At 37.6% G+C, this 18,223-nt stretch overlaps 1 protein-coding gene across 10 annotated transcripts in view; it reads left to right on the top strand.

Moving 5' to 3' along the window:
• PTPRM (protein tyrosine phosphatase receptor type M) overlaps positions 1-18,223 on the top strand; it is a 1,039,589-nt gene that overhangs the window by 948,642 nt on the left and 72,724 nt on the right. For all 10 annotated transcript variants that reach the window (XM_043975661.1, XM_043975656.1, XM_043975655.1 and 7 more), the window contains one exon: positions 12,764-12,861. In XM_043975661.1, coding sequence (XP_043831596.1) covers positions 12,764-12,861 — 98 coding nt within the window. The remainder of the gene's footprint in view (positions 1-12,763; positions 12,862-18,223) is intronic.

The raw sequence follows: 18,223 nt of genomic DNA, 5'->3' as shown, positions 1-18,223 counted from the left end.
ATCAATAGAGGGAAGGCACCAGAATTAAGGAACATAAAGGATAGATTTCTTGTGGAAGATAGGACTTTAAGGGGCAGCTAGGTGGCACAGTGGATAAAGCACTGGCCCTGGATTCAAGAGGACCTGCATTCAAATCCAGCCTCAGACGCTTGATACTTACTAGCTGTGTGACCCTGGGCAAGTCACTTAACCCTGATTTCCCCACCCAAAAAAAAAAAAAAGTAAGATTTTAGCCAGAAATAATCATGTACTAGGCAGTGTGCTAAATGCTTTACAATTGATCTCATTAGGGTCTTAAAATAACCCTGTGAGGTAGGTGGTATTATTATCCCCATTTTGCAGTTGAGAAAACTGAGGCAAAAAGAGATCAAATAACTCATCCAGAGCCACACAGCAAGTAAGTGTCTGAGGCTGGATTTGAACTCAAATGCTCCTGACTCCAAGCCCAGTATCCACCAAGCTACCCAGCTGCCTTTAGCTGAAATTTAAAAGAAGCCAGGGAAACCAAGGCACAGAAATGAGGGAGAGAAATCCAGAGATGAGAAATAGCCACTGAAGACGCTCAGAATCAGTAGATGAAATGACTCATGGATCTCAGTGTATATAAGAAAACTGAAAAGTTGGGAGGGGTCTAGGTTATTTGTCGTTGTTGAGTCGTGTCCGACTTAATCTCTCTGGGCCTCAGTTTCCTGTAATATGAGGAGACTGAGCTAGGGAACTCCCAGGCCCCTTCCAGCTCTATCTTTGTGATCAAAGAAGATGCTCTATTCACATCAAAGCCAAGACTTTCATGTTGTCCTGCTAGGTGATATAATGCTCTGGCTAAAGCAATACTTCCATCCTACTAACCATGGACTAGAACTCTGAAGACCTGAGTTCTAGGCTTAATTCACTTTCGTCCAATGTTTATTGTTGGTTTTTAGTGTTTTTCAGTTGTGTCTGATTCTTCATAACCCCATTTAGGGTTTTCTTGGCAAAGATACTGGAATAATTGACCATTTCCTTCTCCAGGTCATTTTACAAATGAGAAAACTGAGTCACACAGGGTTAAATGACTTGCCCAGGGTCACACAGCTAGTAAGTGTCTGAGGCCAGACTTGAACTCAAGAAGATGAGTCTTTCTGACACCAGGCCTGACCATCCATGCACTGTGCTATATAGCTGCCCCTTCAATGTTTATTATGCAGTTATGTTTAGGATGGGCAGCTAGGTGGCATTGTGGCTAAAGCACTGGGCTTGGAATCAAGAAGACTCATCTTCAAGTCACTTAACCTTGTTTGCCTCAGTTTCCCCATCTGTAAAATGAACTGGAGAAGGAAATGCCAAACTACTCCAATATCTTTGCCAAGAAAACCCAAAATGGAGTCACTGAGAGTTAGACACAACCAAAAAATGACTGAACAACATCTAGGACACTGGGATAAAATACTACTATATGACTTTAGGTACAACATCACTTAAACTGTGCATCTAACAGAATTCTCCACAAAGAAGAGTAAAATCATCTATCACCTAACTATTGATGATTATTAAATCAGAAACCAACTAGTTCTCTGTTTGACACTCTTATTTTATTTGAGACAGATGAAGCTGATTTAGAGCTTAAACCATTGTGTTGTGTTTACCTTTTTTTGTTGCACTACAGTAAAAATGAAAAGTTGCAAAATGTGAAATTATAGACATAACTGTTAGAGAAATGTGGTAGTAAAAAAACTCCATAAGAATTTACAGCAAAAACTGGTTCCACAGTCACCAGAGGGATAGCTAATTGTCTGAATGTTAAACAATTGCTTCTAGAAGACCAGCCACAGATCACCAGCAGGATCCCCAACAAGAAAACCCCAGCCATTATCCTGGATCTGCAATTTTAGGGCCATTTTTATTTTTGTGACAATCATATTGAAAGTGGTCCTGCTTCTAGCAGCATCCTTTTTCCTTAGCAACAATTTATTTGCAAATACAATCAGGAGACCTGGGTTTGAATCCCATTAAAGACACTGGGTGCTAGCTGTCTGATCATATACAAATCAATTAATGCCAAGGAGCCTCTTATCTGTAAGTGTAAGAATGGGGATTGAGTCAAATGAGATAGTTATGACAGGTTTTATTACTCCCATTTTACATATAAAGCATCAATCCTCACCCTTAACCCTTTAGTAAGTCTAGAGTATGCCTCACATGAAAAATGGTGATAATAACACCTTATAATACCTACCTCACTGGGGTATTGTGTGGAAAGTATTTTAAAAACCTTTGAGTTTCCTAGAAATATAGTCTGTCCCAAAAGTCTTGCTGCAGTTTTAAGCTTTAATAGCTTGTACTCTTTGGGACATGCTGTATTTATTCTTATGAATAAATATAGAAGGAGCTTGCCTTAATGGGTAGAGGTTTGGACTTCAAATCAAATCTCATCTGTGACACACAGGCTGTAGAATCTCATGCAAGGCACTTGACCAACCTCTCCAAGATCCTTAGGAAACTCCCTAAGATTTATTCAATGGGGGGAGTTTCCACATGTACAGGAGAAATCACATATGAATGAAGGCCAAAAAACTGCTCTCCAAGCAGCTACCTAGACACTAACCTGGAAGTTATCAGCCCAAAGAATTGTCCCAAAGTAAAGTATATAACACCTCTTTTCTTTTTAAAAACAATTTTTAACATTTTTATTTAAAGTTTTGATTTCCAAATTCTATTCCTCCCTCTCCCGCCCCCAGAAGGTAAGCAATTAGATATACATGTTATAGGTTATACATGTGCAATTATGTAAAACATTTGAATATTAGTCATTTTAGAAAAAAAACACTCAAAAGAAAAAATGAAAGAAAGAAATAGGATGATTCAGTCTGTATTCAAACAATATCAGTTCTTTCTCTGGAGATGGATAATATGCTTCATCATCAGTCTTTTGGGATTGTCTTGGATCGTTGTGTTGCTGAGAACTGCTAAGTCATTCACAGTTCTTTATCAAACAATATTGCCGTTACCTGGCATAATGTTCTTCTCCTGGTTCTTTTCACTTCACTAAGCATCAGTTCATGTAAGTCTTTCAGATTTTTCTAAAATCATCATGCTTGTCATTTCTTATAGCACAATAATATTTCATCACCATCACCATTCCTTACCACACACAGTTTGTTTAGCCATTCCCCAATTTATGGGCATTCCTTTGATTTCCAATTCTTAGTCATCACAAAAAGAGCTGCTATAAATATTATTGTACAAATTGGTCCTTTTTCCCTTTTGGGGGGATGTCTTTGGGATATATACCAATCAGTGTGACACCTCTATTCTTGATTAAAAATTCTAATATTATCAGCATTTCCTAGCTATGCTTTTAAGTTTCACATCTTGTCCTGTCTTGACAGGAGGTAAATTGGGCATGGGATACCTTAGGATTGGACAAGCTTGTTGTTTGGGGGAACCTGCAGGGTAGAAATAGGGGATGTGGTATCCTGTGATTGGACAGGCCTGTTACTGGGCCAGTAACAGGAAAGGCTCTTTTTCAGGTTATCTCTTATAACCCCACTCATAGATAGGGCTGTCCTGGTTGTGTTAGTACTGTAACGATTGGAATAACGCCACCTGCTGGATACTTACTGTAGAGGAGTTCTGCCCATGAAGGGAAGGTCTTTGAGGGCAAGACCAGGACTCAGGAAGTGACGCGGGCTAGTGGGAGGAGGAAGGAAGAGACTGGCGCTCAGTCTCGCTCTCTCTTTCCTCTGGACGCTGGCAGAGGAGGGAGCTAGAAATGTGCTCTCCTTTTAATAGATAGAAATCTAGGCCTTTCTCTCTCTCTTTACCAAATTCTTATTCTCCTTAATAAATGCTTAAAAGTCTAACTTGCTAAAGCTTATAATTTATTGGCGACCACTCATTAGATATTTTAGACAGACTAGCTAAAATTTTAGCCCTTAACAGTACTAAGTAAGGTCACAGACAGAGAGGGAATTATAACACAAACAGGGTCAGAAGCAAGATAGAGAAGCTGCAGACAAAATGGAGTTGCTTTAGCTTTCTCTGCTACCCACATTCCTATACCACACCCTAAAAGCGGGCATCCAGACTCTGTTTAAAGACCTCTAGTGCATAGATTCCCCCTCTCCCATCATACCCCCAACATACCTCCCAAGGCATCCCATTATCTTTTTTGGATGGTTTGCCTCTTTGAAACCTACACTCATTGCTCTTAATTTCTGCCCTCTGGGCAAAACTGAACAAATCTAATCTCTTTTCCATCAGACAGTCTTTCAAATACATGAAGACAGCTGGTATAACTTTCTTAAGTCTTCTAAACAGATTTAGTTCTTTCAACAAAAGTTCCTTTTGTCCAAGTAGGAGTAGGAGTAGTAATCACTAACATTTATATGGATCTTACTCTGTCCCAGGCACCATGATAAGTGGTTTACAATTATTATTTCATTTGATCCTTACATAAACCCTGGGAGTTGAGTGCTATTATTATCTCCATTTTACAGGTGAAAACACTGAGGCAAACAAAGGTTAAGTGACTTGCCCAGATGCCCACATTTAGTGTCTGAAGCTGGATTTTAACTAAGGTCTTCCTGCATTCTAGCTTTTTTGAGGATTTTTTGAATCTTGACTGTTAACTGCTCTTCCTAGATTGTATATGAACAGCATTGAGTAAACACAGATATGTTTTATAAGTTGTACTTAAAATTGCATGATTTGACATGATATAACAATGTCATAGCTTGCAAAGGATTCCCAAGGTGTTTCTCATGTGTATCATATTTGTTGGTGATTATAACATTCACATTAATCTAATTTCCTCATTTTGAAGAGGACACTGAGGCCCAGAGAGGCAGAGTAATTTTTCCAAGGTCTCACAGGAAGCAATAGCTAACAATAAAAATAATGATGATGACAATAATAGCATTTAAAGGTTTGCAAAGCTGGTCACATTTTATCCTCACAACGACTCTGGGAAGTAGATACTGCTATCCCCGTATTATAGATGAGGAAACTGAGACAGAGGTAAAAACCAGGATATCAGTGAGTCATTAAACATTTTCAAAACACCTGCAATGTGCCAGAGACTGTGCTAAACACTAGAGATACAAAAGATATTTCCTGCCTTCTCAAGTAGTTTACAATCTAATAGGGAAGACAGAACACAAAAGGAAACCGATAAGGTAGGAGAGGGAGGAGGGAAGGAAAGAGGAAAGGTACTTAACATGGGGCATGATGAAGTCCAATCCAAAGGAGTGCAGCCAAGTGGGAAATGAAGAGAGGGCTGGACTGGAACCCTCTCTAAATGGAAGCTTTGGGAGGAGTTTATACCCATTTTCTATAATCCTCATGGTACCATGCTGCCTCTCTATATGACACTAGACAAACACTTGATGTCTTTGAAACTGGGAATCAATTTGTCTTCTAATGCATCTCTTACTGATGAGTAAATTTGAATATACCATATGGAGTCCATGAGGTGAAATTAGAAGACTTTTAATTCAAATTCCACTTCGTATACTAAGTGTCACCAAGGGCAAGTCACTTTATCCTTCCAGGTCTCGGTTTCTTCATCTCTAAAATGGGGATAGTAATATTTATACCTCCTGACTCAAAGAGTGGTTGTGAGAAAAACTTATTTTTAAAATGCCACGTACATGTATATGAATGTTACAAAATGCTGGCTCCTAAGTAACTCTTCAGGCATGAATTCAGAGTCAGAATTCGATTGTGTCAAAGGAGAATGTGAAAAAGGAGGTGTGTAAGTCATCAATCCAGGCTTAAAATTATCATTTAAAAGTTTCCTTTTACTTTCCACAAACTTGAAGAGGCATCCAACACAATAGATTGCAGCCTTGAATTTCTTTCTGTTTTGCATGCATGAGATGATGCTTTCTGCCTTTTTCCTTTTGCAACTCTTGGTAGCGCTGAGTGACCCCTCCACCAAGTTCCTTCCCCGAAAAGGTCCAGGAGTGTCAGCCATTATGGGGCAAATGGAGTGTGCGATTGGGGCTTATGCTACTGAAATGCAGAAACCTTCCCTTTCAGACACTTGATTCCCACAGGGGGGCAACTGCTGAGAATAACCTTCTTGCCTATTGTGCAAACATCTGTAAAGGCTCCGCTGACAACAATTATAGCCTCTCTAACTCTACCAGAAGCAGCTGAAAACAAATGCTGTTGTGCCTCTTAAATACAATAGTTCATCTCCTTGAGGGCTGGGTTTTTGTGTGGAGTTTGAGGCTTACTGTTTTAGATTCCATTGTTTCAGATACTTTGGTTCTCACCGCCTTTCTTTTTTTTTATTCTTCTTGTGTTCCGCCCCCCTACCCCCCCCCCCCGACTTTGTTTGTCTGTTTTCCCCAAGCCAGGGAAGGAGAAACTCTTTAGAAGGTCCATGCTAACTAAGCCTGTTCTTCTGTGACATAGGGAGAGAGGGATGCTGGGCGATTTAGTGCTTTTCCTTGCCTCCTGGCAGTTCAGTCCCTAGAGGGGGCAACTGCTGAGAATAACCATCTTGCTTACTGTGTGAACATCTGTAAACAGGCTGTCAACAGCACTTATAGCCTCTCATACCCTACCCAGAGCTACTCAAATCAAACCGTGTAGCTCTCAGTGACGATAAATTCTACCCCCTTCCCTGGCCCCTGGTGCTTTTCAATTTTGTCAGGAGAAAAGTGACAGTGAGTAATAATTTATTCACATGTCAGGAAATAATTTGAAAAATGTCAAGGAGAAAAAAAAAATAAGGTTGAGAAGTATTACTTTAAAAGACTTGAAGTTCGGTGACTTCTCCTCCCTCCTTCCTACCCCCAAATGCCCAGGATTTGAAAAAAAATTTGAAAGTTATGTGGATAGATGAATAGAGCCATGCTGTTGTCAGAAAGTGAAAAACACACTTGCAACAATCAGCCAAAAGAATCTCCATCTTCCCTTCTCACCTCTAGGCAATTTTAATTATCATCGTCTTACTCTAGCAATCGAGATTGAGGAGAAGCCCACCCAGCTTTCCATCAGAGGGCATTAATTCAGAATTATTCCTCCAGTGATAGTGAAAACTGAACCAGGCACAGCCTAAGGAAAACAAAAAGGGATAAAAGAATTAAGCAAGCCTGAGCCCCAAAGGCATAGGGGATTGGTATGGGGGGGATGGGTATTTCTAATTGATGAAATTAGATGTGGTGGGCTTAGAGCTTGGCTTCACCTTCATATTTCAGCCATGCAGACACATCTTCTGAGTCCTTGTACTTGAGTTGAAAGTTGACAGAAACTAAATTTAAATTAACTCATTTTCCTGTTTTAATCTTCCTTGGAAGTTAGGTCAGAAGACAATGAAACTGAAAGGTAGAAAGTGCTGCCTATTTGTGAATGCTGAATCTTTAATACATCTGTAGACAAATGCCCTTTTTGTTTCAAAGTCAAACCCTGTTTATTAATGAAAACCTTAAAAAATACTTGTCATAGAGCTGAGAACAATCAATCATTGATGCACTCTGAAACATCAAATGACACAGGCCAAGTTCTTAGAAAAATGCATTAGCCTACCTTTTAAAACATTATTTCTTTTATGTGAAATTTTATGGATGAGGTTTTTTCTACCCAAATCAGGGAAGAAAGACATATTCTTTGCTTCAAAGATCTTGCTTGCTGACTTAGACCTGTCAATAGATTCAAAATGTATCACTCAACTTCCCCCGTTGCTCAAAGAAATGATTCCAGAACTTAGAGCTGGAAGGGTCATTGAGATCCAGTCCATCTCTCTCATTTTTCAGATAAAGAGATTGAGACCTAGTAATCTGGTAAGAAGGTAACTATCAGCTTGCCCCATTTAATGCTAAAACTAGGGACACACTTAAGAGGGTGATAGGATTGAATTGTTCATTGTATCAGATTGAATTAAAACTTTTCTTAAAACTTGAATCAAAGGTATTTGGAAATATCACTTGATATGCTTTGCTTAGTAGCTTAGAGTAGTATGTGGGCCTGCAGGCATGAGACTATTAGTAAGTAAGGGATACCACCCCTTTCTAAAAGAGCGAATAATTGATTCTATCATGATGACCTAGAAGGGATTCTATTCCAAATTTTAACTGGTAAACTCAAGGTAAGGAAGAAATTATTTACCTGTGCAGCTTCTGAAACAGCTTTTTGTTTTCTGTCTCTGAAACAAACAAAAAAATATGTACTACTTCATTGACAGAAGAATTTACATCAAATCTTACTCAACTCTCTTCCAGAATACTTCAACCCATACTTATCACCATGCTCATCTCCATTACTATCTTTTGAGCCCCCACATGGGACATAATGTTGAGTAGTGAATAAAACAATGAATAAATCTCAAAACATCTATTTTATTTCAAATGTCACACTGAGAGGATAACTTTGCTGCTTTGCAAATGTTTGGGCTTATGATACATTTCCTATCACTATACCTTTCACCCCCTTATTAGGTCAATGGAACACTCTGAAAATCAGGAATGTATAAAACAATGGATTCTGGTGTTGCTTTATAGTGACTATAATTTTGGATTAGAAATCAATATGGAAATTTGTTTTGTATAATTATGTATATTTATTACAAGGGGTTGATTTGTCTCTAATTTTTTAACCAATTGTGTAGCAATGGTTTTAACCAATAGAGTAGCAAAAAAATAAAGAAAAGAAATCACTAGGCAACTTTTTAAATAAATGCAAAGAAGAGAATAGAAAACCAGACAAGTAAGACAGCTTTGAAAGCTACCAACTTTTATTATATTTTTATTTATTAAATGTATTTTATTTATTATTTTACTATTCAATTTATATTTAATTACTTATGTTTGTTTATTAGTATGGTTGATAATTTATAATTATTTTTAATAAGAAAAGCATGATCTACATAATAAAGATGTGTAGTTTTGTGTTACATGTTCTTTTTCTGTTTTCTATATATAGAAATGCTCAATTTATTTGGTGTTCAAGTTTGGAATAGAAATAAAATCTAAAATGTTTTGAAACCCATGAGTTTGTTTAGTGGAAATAACACTGATTTGAAATCAGAGGCCCAGGTTCAAATTTCAGTTTACACCTTTGCCACTTAATACCTGTGTGACCCTATACAAATTTCTTAACCTTTCTAGATCACCCCCCAACTCTGGGGGCCACTAGGTGGTGCAGTGGATAAAGCACTGGCCCTGGATTCAGGAGGACCTGAGTTCAAATCCAGCCTCAGTCACTTATTAGCTGTGTAACCCTGAGCAAGTCACTTAACCCTCATCAGCCAAAAGAAAGAAAGAAAAAAAGAGAGAAAGAAATACAGGGCCTCTACAGGCCCTTTCAGGTATAAATTTATGATTGTAAATCAGGAAAGTAGCTCATAAAAAATATAAAGGAGACAGTATCCACAGGGAAAAAAGCATACATAGTCCTGTGAATCAGTCAAGCACTTATTATGCCCTAAGCACTTCACTAGCTACTATGGAAACTAAAGGGAAAAAAAAAAAAACAGCCTTTCAGGGCAGCTAGGTGGCACAGTGGATAAAGCACCAGCCCTGGATTCAGGAGTACCTGAATTCAAATCTGACCTCAGATACTTGACACTTACTAGCTGTGTGACCCTGGGCAAGTCACTTAACCCCCATTGCCCGGCAAAAACAAACAAACAAAAAAACAGTCTTTGCCATCAAGGATCTTATATTCAAATGAGCGAGACAACATATTGGCACATTCAAAGTAAATATAGATCAGATAGAAGATAGATTTAGTGGGGAAAGCATTAACCTCTCCAGTGACCAAGAAAAGCCTAATGGAGAAAGTGATTCTTGAGGTGAGTTTTAAAGAAAGATAAGGATTCCAAGTATTGTAGGTGAAGGGACAGAGCAGGTGACGTAACCAGTACAAAGGCAAGGAAGAGGAGAGCATTGAGAACAGCCAGGAAGGCAGCATAGATGGAACCCTCCAGTTCATTAAAGGACTAGAAAGAGAGGAAAGGTCAGGTTGTGAATAAGATTAGCCCTTTTGTTAGCACCCAGTACCATTGGAGTGACTGGGACAATGGTGGTGCCAGCAACAGAAATAAGGATAAGAAAAGACAGAAGAGGAACCAATGGGAAATAACTAAATGGATGAAAAGTTAGAACAGTTTCAGAGTACCTGGTTAAGGAACTTCTCAATAAATATATCTTTGGATTAGGAAATAAATTTTCTGATCCCAACATGGCAATTGCACATTTAGATGATTTATATGTGTGTGTGTATACATACACATACATACATATATATATACACACACATACATATATACATATACACACGTGCGTGCACACACACACACATATATATACATATATATGTGTATATTCCTCTGGAAAATAAAAATTATAATATTCCCATTCATCATTCATTTCATAGTAGATTATCATCATTTTCAAATAGTATACATGTGAGAAGATGTATTTTTGTGGAATGATGTAGTGGAGTGGAGAGAGCACAAAAGTTAGAACTGTTCAGATCTTAACTCTAATACTCTCTAGTTGTATGACCTTGGAAAACTTCTCTCTCTGGACTGTAGTTTTCTCATATAGAAAAGTCAGCCAATAAACCAAAAGTAGGAATCCCTGTGGATGGATGCATATGGATTAAGAAAAGCACATATTAACATTATTTATGTTTTTTAATTTTGTTAAATATTTCTCAATTACATTTTAATCTTGTTCAGGCCACCCTTCAGAATATTGCAGGCCACATTTTTGAAACCTATAGACTAAATGATTTCCTAAGGCCCCTTCCAGTTCTGAATCCATACTCTTATGTGATTGTGTTTCTAAAATGAAGTTCAGGAGTCCAATTCAAAACTATAACTTCTTGCTCACTTCAAAAAGTAGAGTTTATAAATTAGACTAATTTGACAGATAGCACGGAATAATAAAAAATTTCCAAAAGAAGAAAAGGCCATTTGTTCTGTAGCGGCACATTTCATTTTATATACCATTTCCCTAGAATATCAGGCAATTATTAGCCAAAAGAGTAATGTCACCCATTTTTTAAGATAACTCCACTCTTGAGTATTGGAGAGATAAATAGCTCAATGATGAAGAAATAACTTTCTTTCATAGTACTAGTTTAAGAAGGATTTTTTTAATCAAAAGTAGATAGTTTTGATGACATGAGAAAATCTGACCATGAATGAAAAATTTGCTATTTCTGTAGATGATACTTTAGATAAAAATGCTTTTTGGATAGATATTCTAATGCTATGGAGCTATTCCAAAGAGTTCAGGAATATATCATGAAATATGTAGATAAGCAAGCATACTATATACATACATACATGCACATTTATAGTGTGTATATCTATTATAATACATAACCTACATACATATATGTATAGTATCTAGCACATAGTATGCATATATACATTAACATACATGCATTATGCCTGTAGTTCCACCAGCCTAATCCTGGATTTCAAGGTACATTCAGCTGACTGACTTTGCCACACAAGGTTTTGATATTGTTTCTGGCTCTGAGACATGACTCATCAAGGGCCGTGGGACACACAACCAGCCCTGCCCAGAATTTTGTAGGCTGCTTCTAAGATACCAGGGATGCAATTAGGGTCCAGTCTAATAAATCCAATCCAATATACATTAACTGAGTGCCAGGCACTATGCTAAGCTAGCATTAATAAAAAGAAAGATAAACCCTTCCCTTGAAGAGCTTACAATCAAAAAAGAAAGACAACACAAAAAAGGTAGCAAAAAAGGGGTGGAGGAAGGAGGGTCAGGAAACCGGGAGGGATTTAGTTCTGTGGAGTTGAAACCAGGCAGAGAAGCAGGTGCAAGATGGAGTGACATAAGAGGAGTATGGAAAGGAGTTTGGTACTCCACCTGCCAGCCCTCCAAACAAGAGGGAAAAGGAAGCTGAAGGAAGCAGAGGCAATCAAAGCTTGAGTAAAAAGCATGATAGTGAGTTTAGAAGTGATAAGCTTAGGGTCCTCTTGACTACAGGGCCAGTACTCTATGCACCGTGCCACCTAGCTGCCTGAACAGCATCAGAAAACACTTTAATTATCAAAGAGACATATATTGATTTCATACCATCTCTTTTTTTAAAAAATCTTGCAAATAACCTCTTTGTGCTTCACTTTCTTCACACATAAAATAAAGCAGGTAGACAAAGAAGTGATGAGCTCAACCTAGGAGGTGCATCTTATTTCCTGGAGTTGAAACCAGGCAGGACCAAATCTTTAAAATGGGGATATAATCATAGCTGCTACATCACTGGGTTTTGTAGATTAAATAAGATGTTATATGTAATACACTTTACAAACCTAAGTCATACATAATTGCTAGTTTTTGTTGATATAATATTCTTCCTCCTCCTCTGGTGGGAAGAGGCACAATGTAACCAGACTGAATCACTCGTTTTCAAATGTGTATAGGTATTATGATTAATAAAATATAAACCTATTTGAAAGCATGCCTTGAATTCATAGTAGCTTTTCTGTTGTCATGTATTTTTTTCAGTCCTTGGATGACTAATAGTGCAATTACTTAACAAATAAGAATTCTTGAACATTTTTGATGACATAAAGTGCATCTTCTTCATACTTGAAAAGGTTGTGAATTACTGCTTAGAAATTTTTTAATACTGTTTATTTATCCTAATGACAGATATCTGTATGTAGATATAGATAGAGAGATAGATATTTATAGATCTCTTAGATCTCTTTTTAAGCCCCCAGAAAGGAAGACCTCAGTATCAGAAGTTTATTTTTAAGTAACTTTTCTTTCTTGTTTTCTTTTAGGCCCAATGCAAGAAACAATATATGATTTCTGGAGAATGGTGTGGCATGAAAACACAGCCAGCATAATCATGGTGACCAACCTTGTGGAAGTGGGGAGGGTAAGTTGGATTTGTACCAAAGGAAATAACCAAATGTTTTGCCAGTTACTTAGTTTGGGTTATCAAGTAATAAATAAGCCAAGTATTTACAGTATCACATGGACTTCTTAAAATACAAACTATTACAACTCCTCCTCCAGCTGCTGCATCGGGCTGTAAATTATCTTTAAACACAGCTTGCTTGCCTTTGTTGCGATGGCAACAGACAAGAAAACCATGCAAGATGGTCTGGCTGACGTTGGGCATAAAAAAATCACCTCTAAGTACAGTATAGATGTTTATTGTTAGGTATCAGACCTGGGTGTGTACCACATTTGGAAATGTAATGGAGAATTTCCCAATTCTAGGAAATAGGTCTTGTAAGTTGGAGGCGAAATGGGGAGGTAAGCACAGAACTTTTACTTACTCAGGCAAATAGCTTGACCATTTCCCCATGCCTCAGTTTTAGGGGCTATGAGATGGGGTTGAGGGGCTTTCCAAGGTTCTGAATAGGTGAGGGAACACATGTACTGCTGTATGCAATTGCCGTTTTTATTTATTATATCCAGGAAACCCTTGAGTGGTCATTGTGAACTATGTGATCTTGAACTTCCAAACAAAATCTTAAAGTGAGAAGATAAACTTGGTGAGATTCCAGATGCTTTAGTTTAGAGTCTCACTGAATGGAACACATCTGTTTAATTACAGGAAAGGAAGTAGGGAAAGACCACCATAAGTGGTATCATGGATGTCAGTCAGTCCTCTCTATTGACCCATCCACTGCAAGAGGGAACCAGGGAAGTAAACACATCTATCAAGTCACTCTCTGTGCTTAGCATTAAGGGGAAAACCTATTGTTTCTATTTATACTCTTCCAGATTGCTTGAATGTGTCCTACCTCTCTGCATTCGTATATATCATTTTCAATAGAAGGAACAGATTCTTACCTACCCCACATGCATCCCCATGCACATCTCTGCCTACTGAAATTTTCAATTCTAAACTCAGATGCCTCTTTCTTCCATAATCCCTTCTCTGTTTTATCCATGATTATCAATTAATTAGTAAGCATTTAATAAGTATTTGCAATGTGCCAGGTGCTATGCTAAGCTCTGGGGATAATGAAACAGTTCTCGCCCTCAAGAAGCTTACATTCTAAAAAGAAAGATGATTCCATATGCATGTAAATATATACAAATAAGTATGTAAAATATATGCAAAATTAATACAAGATAATTTGAAGAAGAATTAGCAGCTTCTGAGAATGGCCTCATGAAGGAGATAGCACTGGAGCTGAACTTAGGAGGAAACTGGTAATTCTAAGAAGCAGAGACAGAGTGGAAGAGGAAAATAATCCCAGGCATGCCCAGGCATGAAGATGGCAGATCCATTGTTATATGTGAAGAATAACAAGAAGACCAGTTTGGGTGGACCGTGGAACTGCTGAAAAGGGGTAATACAGAGTGGAAAAGAAGGTTAGAGTCAGGTTGTAAAGGGTTTTAAATAACAAGAACAACAATAAAAATAATGATTATAATCATAATAGCATTTATGCAGGGCCTACTATGTGCCAGGCACTGTGCTGAGTGCTTTTACAAATGTCAAATTTGATCTTCACAACAACTCTGGACCCTGGATGCCATTACAATACACGATTGATTTAATTATTTAGAAACTGGAGCAATAATTCTAATAAGAGTCACATGTTCTGATCTGACCACTCCCAGGATGTAAAAGTCTGTAGCTAAAATTTGTAACTGTTCTTGCATTTCAGAATATGATTAAATGTTCAAAAAAAAAAAAGAAAGAAAAAAGAAATGGGCATTCCCCTTTAAGCAAAGTACCCATTAAGAATCAACTTTGAGACTTCTCTGGAAAGCAGGTAGTGTTAACAACAATGAAAAACCAGAATTTAGTTAAACAAATCTCTTCAACGTTAATAAGGAAGGATTGAGGGAGTTAGAAAGGGGTTTGGTATTAAGTAGCAGAACTTACATTCAAACTGAAATCCAAATCCAGTACTCTTTCCTCTGCATTTTAAATTACCTTGTTGTTAAATAAAATGAAGAAAAATGTTATTTTACCATGGTTAAGGGTTAAGTGCACAGTACTAAAACTCCAAATACACAACCTAGAACCCTGACTCTATACATTCCACGACCTTGGGCAAGGTCTTCTCTGAGCCTCAATGTTCTCATCTATAAGATGAGGGAGTTATATGAGATTATTTCTAACCTCTGGCTCTAAATCCTATTACCCAAGTCACTGAGTAATAATAATAACTATCATTATATAGAACTTTATGGTTTGCAAAGTGCTCTACAAATATTGCTATATTTTATCCTTACAACAATCTTGGGATATAAGTGTTGTTATTATCCCCATTTTACAGATGAGGAAACTGAGGTAGGCAAAAGTTAAGTGATTTTCCCCTAGTCATACAGCTAGTTAATGTCTGATATGGATTTGAACTCAGGTCTTCCTGACTCCAGACCCAACACTCTATTCAATGCTCTACCTAACTTCCATTTCTACCTCCTTGCTGCTGGAAACAAAATTTACATTGGGAGGAAGAATAACAACAACAACAACAACAACAACAACAACAAAGACGTTTTGTCATAAGATTAAGAAAAGGAGAGTCCCCATCTGGCCTTGCTGAGATGTACATTCTTCCTTGCTTCAAAATCAGTTTTAATTTCATAATAGACTTGTATAACATATAACTAGATGTGCAACTTTGACAAGGGAGGAAGAGGAGGAGGAGAAGGGAAAAGATGAGGGGAGGAAAAGGAAAAAGGAGAAGGAAAAGGAGGAAGCATAAACATATCCCTTTGGAAGTGTGGAGAGTCAGAGTGTCATTCTTTCTGGAAGAAAGGAAACCATATGAGCCAAGGAGAATAGAGTGTGGTTTACCCAGAATTTCTTTTGAATATGGTAAATCACTCAGTATATATGTGAAAGAGAGAAGAATACTGGCTTGGCTTGGACTCAGGAAGACCTACGTTCAAATTCTGCCTCTCATATTAGCTGTGTGAGCCTAGGCTAGACAAGTAACCTCTACTTACCTCAGGCAGCTAGCTCCCTAGGACTTAACTGTTATTAGTGGAATGAGTTTCCATCCTGGAAAGGCATTGTCGGAAGAGTGTTGGAGTCTGATTGTCAGGATTTAAATATCACCTTTGGCATTTAATCTCCTTTAGCCTGTTTCCTCATTTGTTTCACTTAGGTTTCCTACCTCACAAAGTTGTTGAGAGGAACGAAAACTCAATACAGTGTTATTATTATTTTACACATATAACTCTAAGGACACAAAAAGTCCATAATAGGAGGAATCTTTAGCTCATCATTTTTGTGGAGTCGGAAGTATGACTGTGGATGGATGGTCAGCTAATTCTTATCTTTGCCTAAGCAAAGGAGAGAAGTCAGAATAGAGAACATAGATTCTCTTGCAGCAAGGGAAGGAAAAGTCTATTACTGCTCGATGTTTTCTAAGGGTGAATTTAAGAATGTTTTCAATATTCCATCAATAGGAAAGTTACTTTTTTTCCCATCTCAAAACCAAAGTCAATGATGACCACAGAAATATATGTGTGATCGGAGTTGGCACTTATTAGCAAGCAGCTACAATGCCAGAAAGAAGGCCATGGATTTCCATGGGAGTTAGTGGTTTTGATTTATGTTTTTAATTTCTCAGAGGCAGGTGCTGGGTATTTTCCCCTTAAAACAGATGTTGTCATAGAAAGAATATTCTTTGCTCATTGTCACTTTTAAAGGGCCATGGGTCGGACTAAGTAACCAGCCAAGTGAATAATGATCTTAAAATTCAGAAACCCAGTACACTTTGAGAATGTGAACAACTATGCATTTCAACAAAGTGCAGGTTAGCAAAGAGCAAGAGCCTTCCCTTCTTTCTCTTTCTACTGAGGTCTCTGGCAACTGAGTTGGGTCATTTATATCAGGCCATGACCTTACTGCTCATCAGAAACTGTTGGACATAACTAATGAATCAAAGTACTTGGTACTGACATACCAAGAAAAAATATATGCTATCTACTTCCACACAAGTGACTAGGATTAAACAAAATAAACATAGTAAACAGAAATTTTTACCATCTGAAAGGTATAAACAAGCTACAAAACTAAAATGTTACCAATAGGTTAATAAGATTACATATGTAATTACCTTATTTTTTAAAAATTGACTGTTTTGCTATAAAGAACCTGGGTGGCTCAGTGGATAGATAGAGAGCTGGACCTGGAGTCAAATCTGACCTTAGACACTTATTAGCTGTATGACTCTGGGCAAGTCACTTAACCTCTGTATGTCTTAATCCACTGGAGAAAAAATGGCACACCACTCCAGTATCCCTGCCAAAAAAAAACCCATGGACTGTCCATGGGGTTAGGAAGAGTTGGACATGACTGAACAACTGAAAAATAACAACAAAATGTGCTGCAGTAACTATTCATGATACTTTCTCCTTGGCATCAGTGATTATCATGCTTCGATTTCGATATAAAGCTGTTTAGCTAAATGGCATTAGTAAATATTACTGTTAACTTCTTCCCTTTATCACATAGGGTAATAGGACAAAGGAATGGAAAAGACCATAGAGTTATCAAGTCCAGCCTCTTCCTTTTCCAACTGAGGAAACTGAGGCACAGAACAGTTAAATGACTTGCCCCCAGGTCATACAGGTAATAAGAAGACAAGATGAAATTCAAGTTCAGGCCTAATCCAGGACTCTTATCACTATACTACACTGCCTGTCATGAAATTAAGTAATGTGTCCAGTACAGGCTCATAGCACTTTATATGGGAATGTTGCTTCTGATCAGTTGTTATGTCAAATCAATTTTTAAATTAACTACTCATAGCAGCTTATTATTTAAAATAATGATGAAGTATCCCTTTGTAAAGGTAAGAGAAATAGTATAATATAATGGGGGGAAGGGTTAGGATCAAAGTCAGAGGAAGTGGGTTCATTCCTGGTTTTGCTGCTATCTTCCTCCGTGTGTTTAGATAAGTCACTCTTTCTATGTCTCAGTTTCTTCATCTGTACAAAGAGAAGGTTGCACTATAATCATGGATTATTTTTTTTTGCTGGGCAGTCGGGGTTAAGTGACTTGCCCAGTGTCACACAGCTAGTAAGTATTAAGTGTCTGAGGCTGGATTTGAACTCAGGTCTTCTTGAATCCAGGGCTGGTGCTCTATCCAATGTACCACCTAGCTGCCCCGAATCATGCATTCTTAACCTGAAATCTATGAACCTGATTTAAAAAAAATATTTCTATGATTTTATGTCACTATAATTCATTTCCATGGTAATACTATGTGTCTTATTTTATGCATTTAAAAAACATATTTTGGAAAAGGGTC

The sequence above is a fragment of the Dromiciops gliroides genome, chromosome 1, assembly GCF_019393635.1.
Source record: "Dromiciops gliroides isolate mDroGli1 chromosome 1, mDroGli1.pri, whole genome shotgun sequence".
Taxonomy (NCBI): Eukaryota; Metazoa; Chordata; class Mammalia; order Microbiotheria; family Microbiotheriidae; genus Dromiciops; species Dromiciops gliroides.
Note: the sequence above shows the minus strand (reverse complement) of the source record. Positions and strands in the feature narration are given on the sequence as shown.